The sequence below is a fragment of the Rhinoderma darwinii genome, chromosome 2 (assembly GCF_050947455.1).
Source record: "Rhinoderma darwinii isolate aRhiDar2 chromosome 2, aRhiDar2.hap1, whole genome shotgun sequence".
In the NCBI taxonomy this organism is placed as follows: Eukaryota; Metazoa; Chordata; class Amphibia; order Anura; family Rhinodermatidae; genus Rhinoderma; species Rhinoderma darwinii.
This window is the reverse complement of record NC_134688.1, coordinates 312597349-312620034: the sequence shown is the minus strand read 5'-3', so window position 1 is coordinate 312620034 and position 22686 is coordinate 312597349. Positions and strand designations below refer to the sequence as shown.

Genomic DNA, 22686 nt, shown 5'->3' with positions numbered 1-22686 from the left:
GGAGGAATCTTTGCCTATTATTTTGTTCCCACCAGCATAGTTCCTCGAACCGGAACAATTGATGAACTTTTTTCTTGCCATTGCTGTATGGAGGGGCGCTCAGGGTCTCTCCAATATAGTGGGATAAGTGGGATTTGCCGCTTGTAGCAGCCAAGTAATCAGTGTTTTTGGGGTTTTAAGCCTGGGGAAGGAGCCTAGAGGAGAATAGTTTCAGGGTTGAGACAGATACACCCCACAAATCACCCTTATCTCTTCTTTCACTGCTACCCAGAAGGGTACAATCTTGGGACAAGTCAACCAAATGTGAGACAGCATACCCAATTCAGATGAGCACCTCCAGGTCTGAGGCACATAGGTTGATCTAGTGTAAAAATGCAGGTGTCCTGTACAAAGGGTAAATAATTTAAATGGGCTCTCCTGAATTCTTACACAGCTTGGGAATTAGACATAATAGTTTTAAGTCCCATCTCTGAGAATGTCTTGTCAAGTTCTAATTCCCAGTCTCTTATAAAGTAAGGTCTCGAGGTGTAACCATGTAGGAGCAGTAATGAGTAGACATTAGACATAGACTTAGCTTTAGGTGAAGTGTCTGTGAGACGTTTCTCTACCCAATTCAAGTCTCTAAGTGGATGAGAAACCTGTCGGAAAAATTGTCTGCATGTCTGTCTAAAAGACGGGTTATGTAAGTAGGTCGTTTCTGCAACAGCCCTAATGGATCCCAAAGAGCAAATATCCAAATCAGGATTCTGTAAGTCTTTAATGGGGGAATCAACAACATCTACCACTCCGGCATTCAGCCAGGAGGGGATAACTCCCATTGGCATCAAAGGTGATGGTAAATTACCGATTGCTAAAGAGGTAATAAGGTCTTGATGGACTTTAATCGTGCCCCTAGTGATCATGCTGATTACGTCCAACTTCCTAGGAGCTACGCCAGACAACCACAAAAAGTAACTGGCCTTTAAAGCCAGAAGTGACTTTTCAATCTCTATGTGTATAGGTGTAAGGGATGACAAAATCATGTCTAGCCAGCGAGAGATGTGATTCGCCTGTTAAGGATCTGCCAGGCACAGCGTCTGTATCCACGCCCATAGGTAATCAGCCTGCACCTGCTTCTATGTCTGTGAGACTGACTCCATCTTCCACCACTCAGGATGGCAGGCTTAGGAGAGGGAGAGCCTATCACAGCCTGGCCAGACGGAGCTAGCTCCCACCCTCTGTCTATTTATACCTGCCTTTCCTGTTCCTCCTTGCTTGTGATTCTTGTTTTGTTTCCTGGCCCTGCTGCAGCTTCTTTAACCATTTGACCCTGCTTCATATCGACCCTGGCTTACTGACTACTCTCCTGCACTGCGTTTGGTACCTCGTACACTCCTGGTTTGACTCGGCTTGTTCACTACTCTCCTGCTCTGCGTTTGGTACCTCGAACACTCCTGGTTTGACTCGGCTCGTTCACCACTCTTGTTGCTTGCGGTGTTGCCGTGGGCAACTGCCCCTTTTCCCTTGCTTCTGTGTACCCTTGTTTGTTTGTCTGTCGGGCACTTATTGAGCGTAGGGACCGTCGCCCAGTTTTACCCCGTCGCCTAGGGCGGGTCGTTGCAAGTAGGCAGGGACTGAGTGGCGGGTAGATTAGGGCTCACTTGTCTGTTTCCTTACCCTGTCATTACATAATCACAAGCCCATATACCTACTCTACCCTGGTCCCTCACACTACTATGGACCCCCTTGAGACCCTGGTTCAGCAAATGCAGGGTCTCTCCCTACAGGTCCAGGCCCTGGCTCAGAGGGTCAACCAGCCTGATGCTACCATGGTAGTGCCCCTCACCTCACCTCTTGAACCCCACCTCAAGTTGCCTGACCGGTTCTCAGGGGACCGGAAGACTTTTCTCTCCTTTCGGGAGAGTTGTAGGCTCTATTTTCGTTTAAAGCCCCACTCCTCAGGTACTGAGAGCAAGCGGGTGGGTATAATTATGTCCCGGCTCCAGGAAGGGCCCCAAGAATGGGCCTTCTCCTTGGCTCCTGACGCCCCTGAACTTTCCTCCGTTGATCTTTTCTTTTCTGCTCTCGGACTCATTTATGACGAGACTGACAGGACTGCCTTTGCCGAGAGTCAGCTGGTGACCTTACGTCAGGGTAAGAGACCTGTTGAGGAGTATTGCTCTGACTTTAGGAAGTGGTGCGTAGCGTCTCGGGGGAATGACCCTGCCTTAAGGTGCCAGTTTAGGTTGGGTCTGTCGAACGCCCTGAAAGAACTGTTAGTTAGCTATCCCTCTTCTGACTCCCTAGACCAGGTTATGGCTTTAGCAGTACGACTTGACCGACGTCTCAGGGAACGACAACGTGAACATTTTTGTGTTTTCTCCTCTGACTCCCCCATGATGTCTCCCGAGGTTCCGTTGCTTCGTTCTTCCACGTAAGACTCGGAGGTACCTATGCAACTCGGGGCCGCCGTGTCCCCCCAACAACGTAGAGAGTTCCGCAGGAAGAATGGTCTCTGCTTCTATGGTGGGGATGACAAGCATCAAGTGAACACCTGTCCTAGGCGTAAGAATAAGCAGCCGGAAAACTTCCGCGCCTAAGTGATCATCGGGGAGGTCACTTGGGCGCACAGGTATTTCCCGTAAATATGAAACGTAATAAAATCTTGCTTCCCTTTCAGGTCTCTTTTGGTGGTAGGTCTGCTACCGGCAGTGCCTTTGTGGATTCAGGGTCTTCTGCTAATATCATGTCTGTGGAATTTGCTATGTCTCTAGATATGCCTTTGATTAATTTGCCTAAACCTGTCCCGGTAGTAGGTATCGACTCCACTCCTCTTGCTAATGGTAATTTTACACAGCATACCCCTGTTTTTGAACTCCTTGTTGGCTCCATGCATTTGGAGCAGTGCTCTGTAATGGTGATGCAGGGATTATCGTCCGATTTGGTTTTAGGCCTTCCCTGGTTGCAGTTGCATAATCCCACGTTTGACTGGAATACTGGGGATCTTACCAAATGGGGTAATGAATGCTTGACGTCATGTTTTTCTGTTAATTCTATTTCTCCCCCTGAGGAGGTGAACACGCTACCTCAGTTTGTTCAGGACTTCGCTGATGTTTTCTCTAAGGAGGCCTCCGATTGCGCTATCGATTTGGTACCAGGAGCTAAGCTCCCTAAGGGTAGGATATTTAATCTCTCTTGTCCCGAACGTGAAGTCATGAGAGAGTATATCCAGGAATGCCTGGCCAAGGGTTACATTCGCCCCTCTACGTCTCCGGTAGGTGCTGGCTTCTTCTTCGTAGGGAAGAAGGATGGTGGTCTTTGGCCATGCATTGACTACCGTAACTTGAATAAGGTCACTGTAAATAACCAGTATCCCCTTCCTTTGATTCCTGATCTCTTTAATCAGGTTCAGGGGGCCCAATGGTTCTCTAAGTTTGATCTACGGGGGGCTTATAACCTTATCCGCATCAAAGAGGGGGAGGAGTGGAAGACTGCGTTTAACACGCCCGAAGGTCATTTCGAATACCTCGTCATGCCCTTTGGGTTGTGTAATGCTCCCGCGGTCTTCCAGAATTTCATAAATGAGATTTTAAGAGATTACCTGGGGGTATTTCTTGTAGTGTACCTTGATGACATACTTGTGTTTTCCAAGGACTGGTCCTCCCACATTGAGCATGTTAGGAAGGTGCTCCATGTCCTTCGAGAAAACAAACTGTTTGCGAAGACCGAAAAATGTGTGTTTGGGGTGCAGGAGATACCATTTTTGGGTCAAATCCTCACTCTTCATGAATTCCGCATGGACCCCGCCAAGGTCCAGGCTGTGGCGGAATGGGTCCAACCTGCCTCCCTGAAGGCGTTACAGTGCTTCTTGGGGTTCGCTAATTATTACAGGAGATTTATTGCTAACTTCTCGGTCATCGCTAAGCCTCTTACGGACCTCACTCGCAAGGGTGCCGATCTTCTCCGCTGGCCTCCTGAGGCTGTCCAGGCTTTTGAGGTCCTTAAGAAGTGCTTTATCTCGGCCCCGGTGTTGGTTCAGCCCAACCAAATGGAGCCATTTATCGTGGAGGTTGACGCGTCCGAGGTTGGAGTGGGGGCTGTCTTGTCCCAGGGTACCAGGTCCCTCACCCATCTCCGTCCCTGTGCCTACTTCTCCAGGAAGTTTTCGCCCACTGAGAGTAACTATGATATTGGCAACCGCGAACTCTTAGCCATTAAATGAGCATTTCAAGAGTGGCGCCACTTCCTGGAGGGGGCTAGGCACCAGGTAACGGTCCTTACCGACCACAAGAATCTGTTTTTCCTAGAATCTGCCCGGAGGCTAAACCCGAGACAAGCTCGATGGGCGTTATTTTTTACCAGATAAAATTTTTTGGTTACCTATAGGGCTGGGTCTAAAAATATTAAGGCTCATGCACTGTCGCGTAGCTTCATGGCCAGCCCTCCTTCGGAGGAAGATCCTGCTTGTATTTTGCCTCCTGGTATAATCATTTCCTCTATTGATTCTGATTTAGTCTCTGTCATTGCTGCTGATCAAGGTTCAGCTCCCAGGAACCTTCCTGAGAACAAGCTGTTTGTTCCCCTGCAATTCCGGCTAAGGGTACTTAGGGAAAATCATGACTCCGCACTATCTGGTCATCCTGGCATCCTGGGTACCAAGCACCTCATTGCCAGAAACTATTGGTGGCCTGGGTTGCCTAAAGACGTTAAGGCCTACGTCGCCGCTTGTGAGGTTTGTGCTAGGTCCAAGACTCCCAGGTCCCGACCAGCGGGCTTACTACGTTCTTTGCCCATTCCCCAGAGACCTTGGACCCATATCTCCATGGATTTTTTTATCACTGATTTGCCTCCATCTCAAGGCAAGTCGGTGGTGTGGGTTGTAGTAGACCGCTTCAGTAAGATGTGCCACTTTGTGACCCTCAAAAAACTACCCAATGCTAAGACGTTAGCTACCTTGTTTGTCAAACACATCCTGCGTCTCCATGGGGTCCCTGTCAATATTGTTTCTGACAGAGGGGTACAATTTGTTTCTTTGTTTTGGAGAGCCTTCTGTAAAAAGTTGGAGATTGATCTGTCCTTCTCCTCTGCCTTCCATCCTGAAACTAATGGCCAAACCGAGAGGACTAATCAGTCTCTAGAACAATATTTAAGGTGTTTTATCTCTGACTGTCAATATGATTGGGTCTCATTCATTCCCCTCGCCGAATTTTCCCTTAATAACCGGGTCAGTAACTCGTCAGGGGTCTCCCCCTTTTTCTGTAATTTTGGGTTTAATCCACGGTCCTCCTCCATTTCACCTGGTAGTTCCAACAATCCCGAGGTAGAGGTCGTTCATCGGGAACTGTGCACAGTCTGGGCCCAGGTTCAGAAGAACCTAGACGCATCCCAGAGCTTACAAAAAACTCAGGCAGATAGAAGACGTTCTGCTAACCCCCTGTTTGTGGTCGGGGATCTGGTGTGGCTATCGTCTAAGAACTTGCGCCTTAAAGTCCCGTCCAAGAAGTTTGCTCCCCGGTTTATAGGGCCGTACAAGGTCATTGAAGTCCTCAATCCTGTCTCCTTCCGACTGGAGTTGCCCCCATCTTTTCGAATACACGACGTGTTTCATGCCTCCATCCTTAAACGCTGCTCCCCGTCCTTGGCTCCCTCCTTAAACGCTCCTGTCCCCGTTCTCACCCCTGAGGGGGTAGAATTAAAGGTGGCCAAGATTGTGGTAAGCAAGATGGTCCAAGGCTCCCTCCAGTACCTGGTCCATTGGAGAGGATACGGGCCTGAGGAGAGGACGTGGGTACCCGCCCGGGATGTTCACGCTGGGGTATTGGTCAGGAGGTTCCACCTTCGTTTCCCCAATAAACCAGGTCCATCTAGAAAGGGTCCGGTGGCCCCTCATAAAAGGGGGGGTACTGTTAAGGATCTGCCAGGAACAGCGTCTGTATCCATGCCCATAGGTAATCAGCCTGCACCTGCTTCTATGTCTGTGAGACTGACTCCATCTTCCACCACTCAGGATGGCAGGCTTAGGAGTGGGAGAGCCTATCACAGCCTGGCCAGACGGAGCTAGCTCCCGCCCTTTGTCTATTTATACCTGCCTTTCCTGTTCCTCCTTGCTTGTGATTCTTGTTTTGTTTCCTGGCCCTGCTGCAGCTTCTTTAACCATTTGACCCTGCTTCATATCGACCCTGGCTTACTGACTACTCTCCTGCTCTGCGTTTGGTACCTCGTACACTCCTGGCTTGACTCGGCTTGTTCACTACTCTCCTGCTCTGCGTTTGGTAACTCGTACACTCCTGGTTTGACTCGGCTCGTTCACCACTCTTGTTGCTCGCGGTGTTGCCGTGGGCAACTGCCCCTTTTCCCTTGCTTCTGTGTACCCTTGTCTGTTTGTCTGTCGGGCACTTATTGAGCGTAGGGACAGTCGCCCAGTTGTACCCCGTCACCTAGGGCGGGTCGTTGCAAGTAGGCAGGGACTGAGTGGCGGGTAGATTAGGGCTCACTTGTCTGTTTCCTTACCCCGTCATTACATCGCCCTTTAATATGTGTATATCTCAGGTAATGCAAAACCACCTTGTGCATTTCTTCTAGTTAGAAGAGAATAAGCTAACCTGGAATGTTTGCCTTTCCATAAGAAAGTGGCAAACCGATTGCGAAGTTAGTAAAAAAAAAACAGTTTAGGCAGAGCAATGGGAACAGTTTGTAGTAAATATAGGATTTTGGGAAGAATATAGGTTTTTAACTTTTTCCGACCCACCCAGGATGTGAACAGCAGAGTCATATTGGCCACCAGTGTTGTAATGTCAGAAAGTAGGGGGGAGTAATTAAGTGAATATATGAGGTCATGATTAGAGGGAATCTTTGTTCCTAGTACTGTGACAGATTTCTCAGGCCAATTGAAAGGTGTAATGTGTTTTAAAGGAGAGCACTGAAGGGATGGGAGAACTTCAGCTGGATTGGTGTGCAAGATGACTAAGTAATCTGCAAAAACTGCAGTGGTATGGATATTATTACCCACTTCTAGCCCTTGTATTTCTGGGGTTTGCCTAATCCTTTGTATAAGCGTCACCATAGTTAAAACAAAAAGAACAGGGGATAGAGGGCAACCCTGTCTAGTACCATTGTTAATGTGGAACTGTGGAGATAACGTGCCATTAATTCTAACTCGTGCTGTCGGAAATGAGTAAAGGGAAAAAATAGCTGTGACGAAGCTGGGGGGGAGCCATACTTCACTAGTGTAGCATGCATAAAGTGCCAATTCACACGGTCAAAGGCCTTCTCACCCTCAGTGCTAAGAAGGACAAGAGGTTTCTTAGGTGTCTCACGTAAACTACTGCATTGATGAGCCTAGCGGTGTTAAATTTGCCTTCTCTACCAAGGATGAATCCCATTTGCTCAGGGCCAATCAAAGTATGTAATATCCCAGAAATTCTGCTCGTCAGAGGTTTTGACCACCATTTTATGTCCGTATTAACCAACGATATGGGAGGGAGCGTGGCCTAACAGGGGATGTAAGCGGACGTGTAAAGCCGGAGCTCCCGCTGTTCCCATCCTGATACCAATTATTTGACTGCTGTACAAGGTTTAAAAACATTGCCCCACTGGGTTTAGGACTGGAGGACGGAGTCGGCGGACTGCATAGGGATGACCCGCTCCAAAAAGCAAAAATCACCACAGACGAGTCCTAGATGCGGAATCCAAGAAGTCTTCACTGACTGAAATACTGGCAGCATTGAAGTAAAATGCCAATGTGCTCTCGCTGCTTACCAGCCAGTTGGGGAGTCTAATGGTAGACATTTTGCTATTACGAAATGACTTACAAAAAGTCCCAGAAAGAACTGCTACCCTGGAGGAGAGAGTATCAGATTTAGGAGACACTCTGAGAAGTGATACGCAAACACATTCGCAAGCAGTGGCGGTACTACTAGCAGCAGTTGACAATCTGGAGGACAGGTTACGCCGAAACAATGTCCGTCTGGTGGGAGTGCCAGAGAAGGTGGAGGGAAATAATCCTGATGAATTCTTTAAGAAGTGGTTGCAGGACACATTCAGCGAGATTTATTGACTCCCCTGTTTGGTGTGGAAAGGGCGTACAGGGTGCCCACGAGACCGGGACCTCCTGGGCTACCGCCACGACTGGTCTTTATTACGATATTGCATTACTAAGACAGAAATCGGATCCTGCGGGGGACGAGTGAAAGACAGTATATCTCCATGAATGGTGTGCGGATCTCCTTTTTTCCAGATTTCTCTGTGGAAGTGCAGAAGAGATGGGCGCAATTTATTGATATTAAACGCCTCAGAAGCTTGAACATTTACTATTCCATGATAAATCCGGCGAAACTCCGGGTGCCAGCCATGGGGACTACCTCGTTCTTTGATACACCCAGAGAGGTGTTGCGAAGACTGGACAGCCATGAGGCCCAACTGAGGAGACCTGCTGGTGCGGAGGGAGAGTTAGCCCAGGCGTGGAATCGAGATTATGCCTTTGCAGTGAGACTATTTGCTAAACAATAACTGAATTCGAATTCGTTAAAGTATATTTCTGATATTTTCTTTACCTGAGTTTATTGTATCCTACATGATAGTTCTAAGTTACTTGCGTGGCTTAATATGTTGGATTTTGAAATTTAATGTTTTGTGTACATGGCAGTTGGAGCAACTGTCTGTAGGGGGGAATTTATTGGTGCGCAAGACTGGTAGGATTTGTTATGCTTACGTTGCAAAGAGGAGACCATAGAGGTCGCTCTGACCCCTCTAGAATGGGAGGTTTATTGTGAGTTGGGAGATGGGCGGGAGGGGGGTGGGAAGCACAGTCTAAAATCTCACAGAAAACAGGTTTGGCTAATATATATACTAATATATATACCTTGCATATTTTGAAGTGTGATGGGTTCCTTTAATTTTCTGTCATGGAATGTTAGGGGAATGCGAGAGTCCAGTAAACGCCACGCTGTGTTTAACTATATTCAGCAACAACAATCTCTGGTAATAGGGTTGCAGGAGACACACTTGAACAGAGAGTCAGTGTCTTTGATACATAAAGTCTGGATAGTTTATAGCTTTCACTCGTTCACACCACTTATTATAGGGGGGTGAGCCTTCTAATTCCTTTTGTTTGCCACTCATCCTTCTCTGATAGGGATGGAAGATTTGTAGGGGTGATTGTACCCTTTATCGGTGGGAGTGTGTGGTGGTAGTGGTATATGTTCCCCCTCCATATTCCAGTACTCCGATTAAAAAACTTATGGAACAAATTTCCATGACCATTAAACCAATCGCAAGTCTGGGGATCCTTGTCGTGGATTGCGAGCTTGCGTCCTTTTGACCAAAATGATTACTAATACGCCAGGTATTTTTCATTACTACATATATTCGCTTCTCTTGGACACAGCCGGGTCTTTGATGCTGGGCGAGCATGGTGTGTTGTTGTTTGGCATAGCAAGCAGGGTAGCACGCTCTATGTACTATCAAGGCGTCACAAATAGGCTTCTACCTGGCTATACACGTTGTGCCTCATGACGTACACACTATCCCTCCATGTTTCACACACTTGCACCCCATTATCCATTTATTTCTATTGAGGCACTTCATTCATTACTGCCCCCTATATTTCACTTATAGTATTACACTTGCACACACACTATTCATTTATTACTTCTTACTACACATCCCATGCACCACACACACCACTCCCCTCAAGACCAGTGGGAGTGGCTATTATTATTTAAAGCACCTGCTCACTCCTTCATCAGCGTTTCTGACCTGGCTGTGTCCATTAGTAAGTATGGCCTTTTTCGGTGTTTTCGTATATGTCCCCTTGTTTTTATCAATCTATATTTTAGCTAGGGGTAAAGTACCTTAAATAACTTGACACAGGACAGCATAGTAATTTTACTTTTAACGTGGGTTGACTCGGGGTCGGCCCACAGCTTTTATTATTAATTTAAATAGTAAATGTAAACATATAATAATAATAATAATAATGATAGTCAGTTTAGGTAAACACCCGTATGCCAGCCTACCAACATAAGTGGGTATGTAGGTAATCCACCTTACAAAAACCACCAGCTGTTTCAAATAACATATCACCAGACTTTCTTACATAAAGAATAAGCCCGTGGGCAACACATTAACATATGTAAAATACAAGAAAAACAATCCCATTGCACACATAAGCAACCGTCAGTACCAGATGCCTTCAACTAATTGCGTTTTTGTTTTGTTTTTTAACAAAATTTATCAAAAGGCACCCAAAAACAACCGAGCGGGAGCGTGGGAGATTTCAGCAAAGAGGCAGAAGCGCGGTAGTTAACTAGTTTTATGTAACAGGGGAAGAAGGGGAGTAGACTTACTGACCTGCCCCTGGGGATTATTGAACCAATAGCCGCATCCTATGTTTTAACCCATAACAGCATGGTTGAACTAAACCTGACACCTAGCTGGAACTCACCAAAGTTAACCATTTACTTACTGCTGCAGTCCCAGACCCATCGGCTATATGCCTGCAGGTCTATAATTATGATGGGAGACTTTAATGCATTGATGCAGGAGGGTTTAGACAGATTTCATGCAGGGGATAAGGGATCACAGAAGAGGATGACAGCGTTTGGCAGGCTCATTATGGAACTGGGGCTTTGTGATATTTGGAGAAACAAACATGCCGGAATACGACAATATTCATGTGCTTTTTCTACATATAGGTCTCTCTCTCGTATTGATCTGTTTTTTTGTTCTCCTTATGCAGTGCCTTTTATTGCACAAATTCAGTACTTAAAGGGCCTTGTCAGATCATTTCCCCCTATGATATTGAATTCAGTGGCGGGTGAGCGACCGCGTAGGAACTCATGGAACTGGAAATTGAATGCGTTTTGGCTGAAACTTATTGATACTAATACCATATGTGAATAGATAACAGAATACTTCCACTTCAATGCGGACACTGTACCTCAGTGGGTGTTGTGGGACGCAATGAAAGCGTGGTTAAGGGGGGTGTTCACACAACATATACAGAAAATTAAAACAAAAACTAGACAGCTGGAAGAGTGTCTGATATCGCGAGTGGCGGATACTGGAAGGAAACACGTGGGAGAGGACTCATCCGTGTCTCTTAAAAACTGGGTGGAAGCTCAGAAATTACTGAGGGACCATCAATTAGAAAGGGCAGATAATAAGACACTGTTTCTTAAACAAAAATATTATGAGGAAGGAAACCACTAGTAAACTGCTAGCAAGAATGGCACAGACCCAGAGAGGGAATAACTATATACACAATATGAGAGGGGTGGGGGGACAACTAGAAACGAATACAGGACAGATTCTGCACATTTTTTTTTCATTTTTACACAGACCTGTACACTTCCAGAGCACATTTTACCGCACAACAATTGGGTGACTGCTTTGGGGGTATAATAATCCCTAGTATTGGAGTCAAGGAAAGGGGAGTATTGGAGGCACCTATCTCTTTGGAGGAGATTGAAACGGCCATACGGAGTATGGCAAATGAAAAGACTCCGGGAACTGGATGGCCTGCCGATTTAGATTTTTAAGGCGTATGGAGGGGTGCTGGTGCCACAGCTACTGGACACCTTCTTAGAAAGTTCGGAAAGGGGGAGACTGCTAGGCTCATTATATGAAGCAGCAATAGTGGTCCTGCCCAAAGAAGGGAAAGATCTGCAACTCCCAGACTCGTATAGGCCGGTCTCTTTATTGTCCTCGGATATAAAAATTAGCGAAGGTGTTGACACTAAGATTGAGTAAGGTGGTGATGTCAGTGGGACATGGGGATCAGTCAGGCTTCATGCCCTCAAAATCCACGGCAGTTAATTTACAGGCGGTCTAGGGGGACTGTGTGGGAAGAGCGGTTTTGACACTGGATGCGTCTAAAGCCTTCGATTGTGTGGAATGGGATTATTTGTGGCATGCGTACCATGGGATTTGGGCCTAATTATATTAAATGGGTGAGCACCTTTTATATAGGCCCTACATCGAGGATTCGGGCAAACTGAGAATTATCTAGAAGATTCTCTTTTGGCTAGTGGAACATGTCAGGGATATCCGCTGTCGCCCTTGTTTCCATTGTGTGCTATACGTCAACATGATCGGATACAGGGTTTTAAGTATGGTTCAGTGGAAGAGCGAATAGCTCTATTTGCAGATGATATACTGTTATTCATGTCTGAAGCTAAATGTACTCTGCCTGAGGTCATGATGGATATTAAAAGTTTTGGCACATTCTCTGGGTTAACCATAAACTGGGCAAAATCCTCAGTTATGCCCATAGATCCAATGGACATTGTTGTTAATGATGACAGGATCTGTATACCAGTAGTGTCAGAATTTACATATCTAAGGGTGAAAATAACTACCAAGGTATCGGACTATATGGCCCTTAATGTGATGCCATTGTTATCCAAGGTTAGAGACAAGGTGGAGGCGTGAAATTACCTACCTCTATCGGCGCTGGGAAAAACGAATCTTATAAAGATGATTATCATGCCCCAGGTGTTATATATTATTCACAACTCCCTGGTATGGATCCTGAAATACTGGTTCAGAAGGATGCATAACCTTTTTAGGAATTTGGTGTGGAAACCGGGGGTCCCAAGGATTAAGTTAGAGAAACTTCAATTACCTAAGGATGAGGGTGGGTTGGCCCTGCCGAATGCATGGGTGAATTTTCTGGCAGCACAATGTCAGCATTTACAGGGATGGGTTGGAGATGGAAATCTAGCTTCTAGTGCTCACATATTGACGTATTTATGGGGAGAGGGAACACCTTTAGGTGGGTTGGAGACATACGTTTAGGAGGGCAGCAAGACATAAGCCGACAATTTTATTGTCTAAACATTATGGAAACCGGTCAGAGTGAAGTGGGAACAAGATGTGGGTCCTATACCTTGAGAGCACTGGGTGGATATTTTGGCATCGTCTAGCACTCTGTCCATAAATATTTCACAGAGGAGGTCACAGCTCTTTCTGCTATATAGGGTGTATAGGACTCCATGGGGTCTGCAAAAGATGAGGGTGAGAGAGGATGCTAGATGTCCTAGATGCCCAGAGGAGAGACCCGACATATTACACATGTTCTGGACTTGCAGAGCTCTGAGAACATTATGGAAGGAGATATCTGCATTAATTGATAAGGTGTATGATGTGAATCTTCCGGCAGATCCAAGGGTGTTACTTTTGGGATATGTTAATGATCTGGAAGGGGAAAGGTTGGAGTATTTGGCAATTGCTAAGATATTGTTTCACGTCAGAAAAACCATAGCTAAACATTGGCTGGATGCTGTACCTCTAACACAGAGAGAAATCCATGGTGCATTGAATCACACCATATGAGTGGAGCATAAAATATACTCCAAGCGCGGTAATGTTAAAAAATGGGAAAAACAATGCGGCAAGTGGATTGATCGCTTAGGGCTTGTGTCTTTGGAGGTGCTCAGACTGCGGATGTGAGATGATGACATGTGAGAGAAACTGTTGATGTTGGAGCTAAGGTCTTTTACTGGGGAGAAGGTTTTGGTTTCATTCAAATATCTAGGCCAGGGATTCTTATAGTCTGAAGGCTCTATCGCGGACATGGGGATATATTCTGGAACAGATTGTGAATAAGAATGTGATATGCTGGGAGGATCCGATTGGGAGAGATTATCTCCTTGTTAAAAATAAATGATAAGGTATTAGCTAGAGGTACAGGTTACTGGTACAAGGCTGTGCTGAGAGGGGGTGGGATGTAGGGGGGAGTTGGGATGACATGTTTGTTACTTGATATGAATGTTCTGTAAAAAAAAACAATTCTCAATGGCTGGAATTGTATATGCTTGTTCTTTGTATTAGAACATTTTGCCAATAAACTTGATCTGATTTAAAAAAAAGCAACAATATGGGTCGATAGCTCGAACACCGATTCAGAACTTTGCCATCTTTAGCGATAATGGAAATATGTGCCTTAAGCGCCTGTTCAGGCTAAGGAGCCCCCGTCAAGAGGGAATTACACACCTTTACGAATTAGGGGCTTAGTATATCTGAGAATATTTTGTAGTAGGCAATTGGATAACCATCTGGTTCTGGGCTCTTACCACTAGGAATAGAGGAAAGAACCATCATGACTTCAGATGCAGTTATAGGAGCAGACAATTTAATTTTGGCTTCCTTCTATAATGTGGGCAAATTAACTGAATCCAAAAAGGAAGAGACCAGGTCAGGGTCTGAGCTGTGTTCTATACTGTTCCCATCTGGTGAGATTTTATAAAGAGTTTGGTAATATTGACTGAACTCTCTGGCAATATTATCAGTGTCAGTAATGCGTGACCCAGAGCGGGGCTTCAGAACTTAGGTTAATTAATTCCCTTGGAGCGTCTGGCAGACGCCATTACATTAATCTCTGCTCATATTATATACAGCGATTGTGATAAAGGCCTTGGATAGGCCGAAACGTCGTTCAAAAAATATTATTTGGAATATAATAAAACAAAACTTGAACCTGTACAGCACCAACACAATTCATCTTGGAGTGCATCCTTACATATTTTGTTTGACAAGGAATGCAAGGCGGGGTCCAAGACTGTATTAAAGTCACCACCTAATACCAAAGTGCCTTCTGCAAAGTGGGTAAGAGCATCAAAACTTTTATCAGCCAAGATATCGGCTTAAAGGGGTTTTCCCACGAGAGACATTTATGACACATCCACAGGATATGTCATAAATGTCAAATAGATACGGGTCCCAGCATCGCAGATAGGGGGCACCTATATCCAGAACAGGGCCCCCTGAATCCTGTTCAGCCGCTGTGTGTTGCGGCTGAATGAGGTATATTCTGACCATGAAAAACTAATTAATTAGAATTAAGCCGTGCAAATTAAAATATATATTTTTTTTCCAATAAGATGTAGTTTTAGATCAACATTTTTCATTTTCACAAGGAATAAAGAAAAAGCACCCCAACATTTGTAAAGCAACTTCTCCCGAGTATGGCAATACATGATATGTGGCAGAGGCCTAGCTAGGTTCTTTAGCACCCGGGGCAAAGATTCAGTTTGGCACCCCCCCCCCCAACCTCTTTCCCGACATCTCCTTCCCCCTCGCCGTGTTTGTTTTCTCTACCAATCAATGACGTGTCATTTCTTTTCCACATTTCTTTTTATGTAACTCGAGCATAAAAACATTTGCACGTTTTACAAGCAATATAGTTCTATACACAACACCAGAACCAAGCCCAGTACATAAATACAACTAAATTTAGTGTAACCCCTGCCGTATAGGTTTGTACGGCGTAAATCTACAGCTCTGAGCATGGCCCGAACAATGATAAGGATATGCTGGGAGTTGCTGTTTCACAAAAAATAAATCATATCATAAGTATCTCGCTGCAGATCAAACAGTGACTACAGTGCTGATTAGAGACAGAATAAACATTTACAATAAGTGACTCACCGGTGACGTCTCAGATTCTAGTTCTTTTTCTCCATCCGATCCAGACCTCTATGATGACTTCTCCCGGTCACAGCCCATTTTTGCAGTTTGCCGCTCAGATGTCTTCAGTTTCTCACTTTTCAAACATTTCTACACCTATAAATAAAGATAAAGTTCTCATTATACCACACACTACGCCCCTAAATATAATAGCGCCATACACTGCACCTCTAATTATAATAGCACCATACACCGTGTCCCATACACACACACACATTGTGCCCCCTATAGATAGTGCCTGCCATAGAGCCCCCTGTAGATAGTGCCCCATATAGCCCACCCCTGTATATAGTGTCCCACAAATAGCTCCCCCTATAGTGCTCCACAGATAGCCCACCCCTATATATAGCCCCCCTTTAGATATAGCCCACCCCTGTATATAGTGCTCCACATATAGTCCACCCCTGTATATAGTCATCCACAGATAGCCCACCCCTGTATATAGCCCCCCGGTAGATATAGCCCACCCCTGTATATAGTGCTCCATAGATAGCCCACCCCTTTATATAGCCCCCCCTGTAGATATAGCCCACCCCTGTATATGGTGCTCCATAGATAGCCCACCCCTGTATATAGCCCACCTGTAGATATAGCCCACCCCTGTATATGGTGCTCCATAGATAAAGCCCCCCCCCCGTAGATAAAGCCCCCCATAGATAAAGCCCCCCTGTAAATAAAGCCCCCTCTGTAGATAAAGCCCCCCTGTAGATAAATCCCCCCTGTAGAATAAAGCCCCCCTGTAGATAAAGCCACACACTTTTTTATTACAATAAAATAACAAACTATTCAAACTCACCTTAAGCCGGCAGCAATGGAGACCTGCTCTCTTCTGCGCAGGTCTCCTGGGGGTTGAACGTAGCGTCTATGAAAGGCGCTGATTGGCTGGGCAGGATGACTTTCCCTGTCAGTCAGCGCCTTTCATCGACGGATGCGCGATGTCGCTTCACTGGTACAAAAGAGCTGAAAAGTACCCGGAACATACCCGGCCATTCATTGCTTCTAATTGTACCAGTGTCCTATAGACGCAGGTACAATTATAGTGCAGGAGGAGGTGGCGCTGGCGCCCCTTCTAAGTTGTGCCCGGGGCACATGCCCCGCCTGTCCCCCCCTTAGCTACGCCCCTGATATGTGGTTATAAACTGCTGTTTACACTTATGGGAGGCTTCTGAAGAAAAGGAATGGTATTTAACTTTTGGAGCATAGATTTTGCTGGAATAGATTGCAGGCACCATGTCGCATTCGCAAAACCCCTGATGTACCAAAAAAAAAGTGACCCCATTTTGGAAACTCCCCCCATTTATCAAGGGGTATAGTGAGAATTTAGAACCCACAGATGTTTTTCAGAAATGTATACACTGTAGATGGTGCAAAGTGACAATTGCAATTTTTCCACTGATCTGCCGTTTCACTGCTCAATATGTTGTGCCCTACCTCTGTCACTGGGGAATCTTAACTCATAAATTGTTAAGCGGGTTCTCCCAAGTATGGCGATGCCATATATATGGATGTAAACTGCTGTTTGGGCACACTGTAGGGCTTAGAAGGGAAGGAGTACCATTGGAAGCGTGGATTTTGCTTGGTAGTAGTTTTCTTTGAGTATTACTGGTATTTCAGTTTATAATGTTGGGGTTTATGTAATCTGCGGAGTACACCAGGGTATATGTAATCTGTGCGGAGTACATCAGGGCATAATAAGAGTGTATAATAATGGGGTAAATAATAAAATTATTCATAAATGTGTGGTACGCTGTGAAGCAATCCGTTATGCACAGGCCAGTGTCGTACTGATAAATGTTGTCCATTCTTATCCCCCTGTTGTAGCACGGCACCTTGGTGACTTTTTCTCCTCTGTAGTTTGGGAAATTTTGGTGGGAATGTGTTGCCCTGGTATAACACGGGTGACCTCGCACACATCCAGAAGATGTGCTATGTCCCTTCCCTATGTTCCTAAATACTAGGGCGCTGAAACTGAAGGAATGTTCCCCTCTGGCCTTAACATCGGGATGTTTTTTCATCACCGCATTACTAGTGTTATAACTTTTTTATTTTTTGGTTGATGGAGCTGTGTGCAGGCTTGTTTTTTTGGGTTTTTGAATTCCCTGTGTGTTTTTCATCCTATACACTGCAGACTTTTCCCTGGTGCAAGTGTTTCTGGCACCACAATCACAAATGCCACAGCAGTGGCCCCTCCATGTGCAGTGCCCTTCACTGAATTTTTCTGAGCCCCTGCTCTCTGAGTGACAGCTGTATTGTCCAATCAGGAGACCACTAGAGCTATTACTCAATGCAGATGGGAGGGGTTGGGAAACATTCAGTAAAGAAAGCCTGGAGAAATGCACATGAAGTGGCTGCCTACTTAGCACTTGCTATTGTGGCACTGGGGACATTAAAACCTGCATTTCTAGGTCATGCAACCTGCATAACCATCACCCCCAGGTATGGTTACATTGCTCTCCCCATTGTTTCATAATGCTATAAGCAGTTTTTAGGGGTCAAAATTGATGAAATCTTCCCTTTAAAGATGATCACAGCATCACGGATTATATTAGTAGCACTGCCCTGCCTATAAAAAAAAATGGCTATAGCTGACTTTTTTTTGGCAGTGTCACCTCTTATTTTTGAGCACCATTTACCCAGGGCTAAGTGGATTTTTAAAGGAGGCTTCCAAAGTGTAGTTGTTCACAACGGAGATGCTAAAATGATCACCCCTGTGCTGATATCACCGACATGACCAGCTATAATCATCGGATAGAGCATATGTAGGCATACATTTCCCCTGCATCGGCCTCTGCGGTAAGCTACGATTCTTTCTTGTCATTTTTTGCAATCTTTGTGCTAGCCAGATGTTCTTACTACTGCTAAAGACCAGAGTGTAACAATAATGTTAAATCATTTCTTTCTTCCTAAGGTCTTCAAGTGGTGCTAAACTCCATAATTAAAGCAATGATTCCCCTTCTGCATATAGCATTGCTGGTTCTTTTTATGATCATTATATATGCTATCGTTGGACTAGAGCTGTTTTCTGGAAAGATGCACAAGACTTGTTATTATAAAGGAACAGGTGAGAATTGTATTTAATACAAAACATATCCATAAGATTTACAATATATGTATTATGTTTAGTTTGGCTTCACGGCCAGCAGTAGAGTCCTAGACGTATAGATTGAAAGGTTGTTATTAAATGTAGATTTTAGGTTTTGATAATGTCAACAAAAATTGCAGAAAAAAGTGTAATATTAGTCCAAAGCAGCAGCACCCATGGGGATTATGTCCTCCAGAAAAGATAGGACAGGTGATAATTATTAACTGAATTGAAATGCAGGGCTCTAAAAACCCTACCAGTCAACAGGCTTATTGTGTACTTATAACAGAAAAAAATATAATACTCCAAGTCTGCTGCAAAAAAGAAATACAATTTATTGGGAGGGAGACATGTGCTGCTGCTTTGGACTAAAGGAAAGAGAATTTACGGTAAGTATAAATTACACTTTTCTTGACGTCCTACAGCAGCAGCACCCATGGGGATTAACTATTAGGCGGAATTCACACGACAGGGTTTCCCAGCCGGGTGCCGGCCGTTCATAAATCGTCCGTCACCCGGCTGCATTAGGAACAATAGACCCCTAATGGGGCTATTCACACGACCGATTTTTTTTTACGGGCCGGGAAAACCGTCCGTCAAAAAATGGGACATGCCCTATTTTCGGCCGGGTACCCGGCCGCCCGGCTCCCATAGAGGTCTATGGGGCTGGGTAATACACGGCCATCACCGGAATGTGTCCCGAGTGATGGCCGGGTCTACCGTCACTCGCGCACTCTCTCCTCCTCCTCACAGCGCAGAGTGCATGTGAGGAGGAGGAGGGTCTTTTTTTGCTCCCTGTAGGAGTCAGAATCCCCAATCCCCGGCCGGGGATTGGGGATTCCGCTACAGGAGAAGTGCGTGACTACACTGTCCATAAATGGACACAGCGAAGTCACTCACTTCTGCAGCGGAATCCCCGACGCCATGGCCGGGGATTCCGCTACAGGAGAAGTGCGTGACTACACTGTCCATATATGGACACAGTGATGTCACTCACTTCTGCAGCGGAATCCCCGACGCTATGGCCGGGGATTCCGCTACAGGAGATGTGAGTGACTACACTGTACATATATGGACACAGTGACGTCACTCACTTCTGAAGCGGAATTCCCGACCTGTGGCAGGGAATTCCTGTCCAGTAGAAGTCAGTGACTACACTGTCCATATAATGGACATTGAAGTCAGTGACTTCTCCTGGAATGTGGGGGGGGGGGGATGGGTGCAACCTACAGGGGGCTGTGTGGCATCACCTACAGGGGACTTGGTGGCAACCCCTACAGGGGACTTGGTGGCATCACCTACAGGGGGCTGGGTGGCATCACCTACAGGGGGCTGGGTGGCATTACCTACAGGGGGCTGGGTGGCATTACCTACAAGGGGCAGGGTGGCATTACCTACAAGGGGCAGGGTGGCATTACCTACAAGGGGCAGGATGGCATTACCAACAGGGAGCTGGGTGGTATTACCTACAAGGGGCAGGGTGGCATTACCTACAAGGGGCAGGGTTGCATTACCTACAAGGGGCAGGGTGGCATTACCTACAGGGGGCAGGGTGGCATTACCTACAGGGGGCAGGGTGGCATTACCTACAGGGGTCTGGGTGGCATTACCTACAGGGGGCTGGGTGGCATTACCTACAAGGGGCAGGGTGGCATTACCTACAAGGGGCAGGGTGGCATTACCTACAAGGGGCAGGATGGCATTACCAACAGGGAGCTGGTTGGTATTACCTACAAGGGGCATGGTGGCATTACCTAAAAGGGGCAGGGTTGCATTACCTACAAGGGGCAGGGTGGCATTACCTACAGGGGGCAGGGTGGCATTACCTACAGGGGGCAGGGTGGCATTACCTACAGGGGTCTGGGTGGCATTACCTACAGGGGGCTGGGTGGCATTACCTACAAGGGGCAGTGTGGCATTACCTACAAGGGGCAGGGTGGCATTACCAACAGGGAGCTGGGTGGTATTACCTACAAGGGGCAAGGTGGCATTACCTACAAGGGGCAGGGTGGCATTACCTACAGGGGGCAGGTTGGCATTACCTACAGGGGTCTGGGTGGCATTACCTACAGGGGGCTGTGTGGCATTATCTACAGAGAGCTGTGTGTGGCAACAAATTTAAATGTAATTCATCCGATTTTAAAACGGACTAGGAAAAAAACGGATGCAAATCAGCCGGTAAAAACGGCACCACGGCCCAGAACGGAATCAGAACGGATGCAAACTGGGTGCAAACCGACCGATTTTCCCGGCCGACACTCGCACCCTGTCGTGTGAATGAGGCCTTGGAGTGGGTAACTTTGTCCCGCGGACTCTAGAACCGCTCTGCTAAAAGCTGTTTCACCAGGTCTTCTCATGTTTAATCTATCGTGTTTTACTAAGGTGTGAGATGAACCCTAGGAAGCTGTTTTGCAGATTTGATCAGGATAATGTTCTTTTCTGCCCATGAAGTGGACATGACTCTGGTCAAGTGAGCTCTTGTAGATTGCGATGCATGAAGACCAGCCTACGCATAGCAGATAGTGATGGCATTCCTTATCCATCGGGATAAAGACGTTTTTGAAACTTTAAGACCCCTGTTTTTGCTTGAGAAAGAGAGAAAGAGATGCTCTGACTTTCTAAACTGCTTAGTGCATTCGACGTAAGCACTCATGGCTCTGCTTAAGTCAAGGGGGTGAAGTCTTGCTGGATCTGGATAGAAAACTGACAGCTCAATTTGCTGGTTTATGTTATGGAAAGGGGGCACCTTAGGAACGAAAGACGGTAAAATTCTCAGAAGAACTCGATCCTGGAGGAAAATCAAAAAATTAGAGATCAATGGCAGCTAAAGCCTGGCTCTCACTAATTCGTTTTGTTAAAATTATGGCTACTAAGTAGCAGACTTTGAAAGACAGATGTTTTATATCCGCTAATTGGAGGGACTCAAATGGGGCTTTACAGATTTAGTCTAAGATGACACATTGATCCCATTTGGGAAACGAGTCAGCTCTCCCCAGAGCTGCTTATAATGCAGAAATGTGCACCCTGATGGTGCCAAGTTTAAGGCCCTTATCAAAACCCTCCTGTAGAAAATCCAGAATATTCTGGACTGTAGCAGTTAATAAGGATACCTGGTTCTGACTGCAACATCTAGAGAAGGCTTTTTTAATTCTCAGGCATGTTCTGTTGGTTGCAGCTCCTCGTGTTTGCAGGACAGTATTGATGACTGCTTCTGACAGACCAGATCTGGTTAAAAGGGGGCAATCAACCTCCATGTCAACTGGAGACAGTCTATGTCAGGACAATATCTGCTGAAGCGTGTTACTTTCACATTTTCACGAGTGGCCATTAGGTCCACTTGAGGAGAACCCCAGTGTTCCACGATTTAGGAGAAGATTGTCTGATCCACAGACCATTCACAGGGGAGGAGCAGATAGCAACTTAGGCTGTCTGCCAGTGTGTGTTCCGGCTCCCATTGATGTGCACAGCTGACAGCTGCTGAAGATAAGTTTCCGCAAATAAAAAGATGTGTTCTGCTTCTATGAGAGGAGCTATGGATCTTGTAACTCTCTGATGATTGATGTAGGACACAGTAGTTACGTTGTCCAACTTGATTTTGACGTCTCTATGTTGGATGGCTGGATGAAAATTCAGAAGAACTTTCAGAACAGCTCTTATCTCTCTGGGGTTCGATGACAATGACTTCTCTGTTGGAGACCAAGTCCTTTTCACCATCTGCCCTTTTATGTGGGCACCCCTATTGAGGATAGATCTGTCACAATCTCTGTCCACTTAGGGGGGGGGAGATCTGCCATTCTTTAGTCAGAGCCACCACTTCAGGGAGGATCTTGTCTCTCTGGAGACAATAACGTAGTCTTCTGGAGTGGTCAGGTCTCTGTTCTATTTCTGCAGAATTTCCTGCTGAAATGGACACATGTGCCATTTTTCCAATTCTACAGCTTCACTGTCTGCTGTCATCAGGCCCAGTACCTTCATCATGTGACGAAATTAAACCAGTCTAGTTCGTCTTAGCTCTTTGACAGCCTCTAGGTTTCAATGCAATCTCTTCATAGGAAGAGATGTCGGGTGTCCAGTATAAACCCCAGGAACTGTTTCACTTGGGTCAGAAAAATGGGGGATTTCTCCCAATTGATGATCCATCCTAGTGACTGGACGTG

General features: G+C 45.9%; 1 protein-coding gene across 1 annotated transcript in view; it reads left to right on the top strand.

Moving 5' to 3' along the window:
* Positions 1-22686, top strand: part of CACNA1S (calcium voltage-gated channel subunit alpha1 S) — a 960893-nt gene that overhangs the window by 218398 nt on the left and 719809 nt on the right. The window contains exon 6 of the mRNA XM_075853532.1: positions 18356-18508. Coding sequence (XP_075709647.1) covers positions 18356-18508 — 153 coding nt within the window. The remainder of the gene's footprint in view (positions 1-18355; positions 18509-22686) is intronic.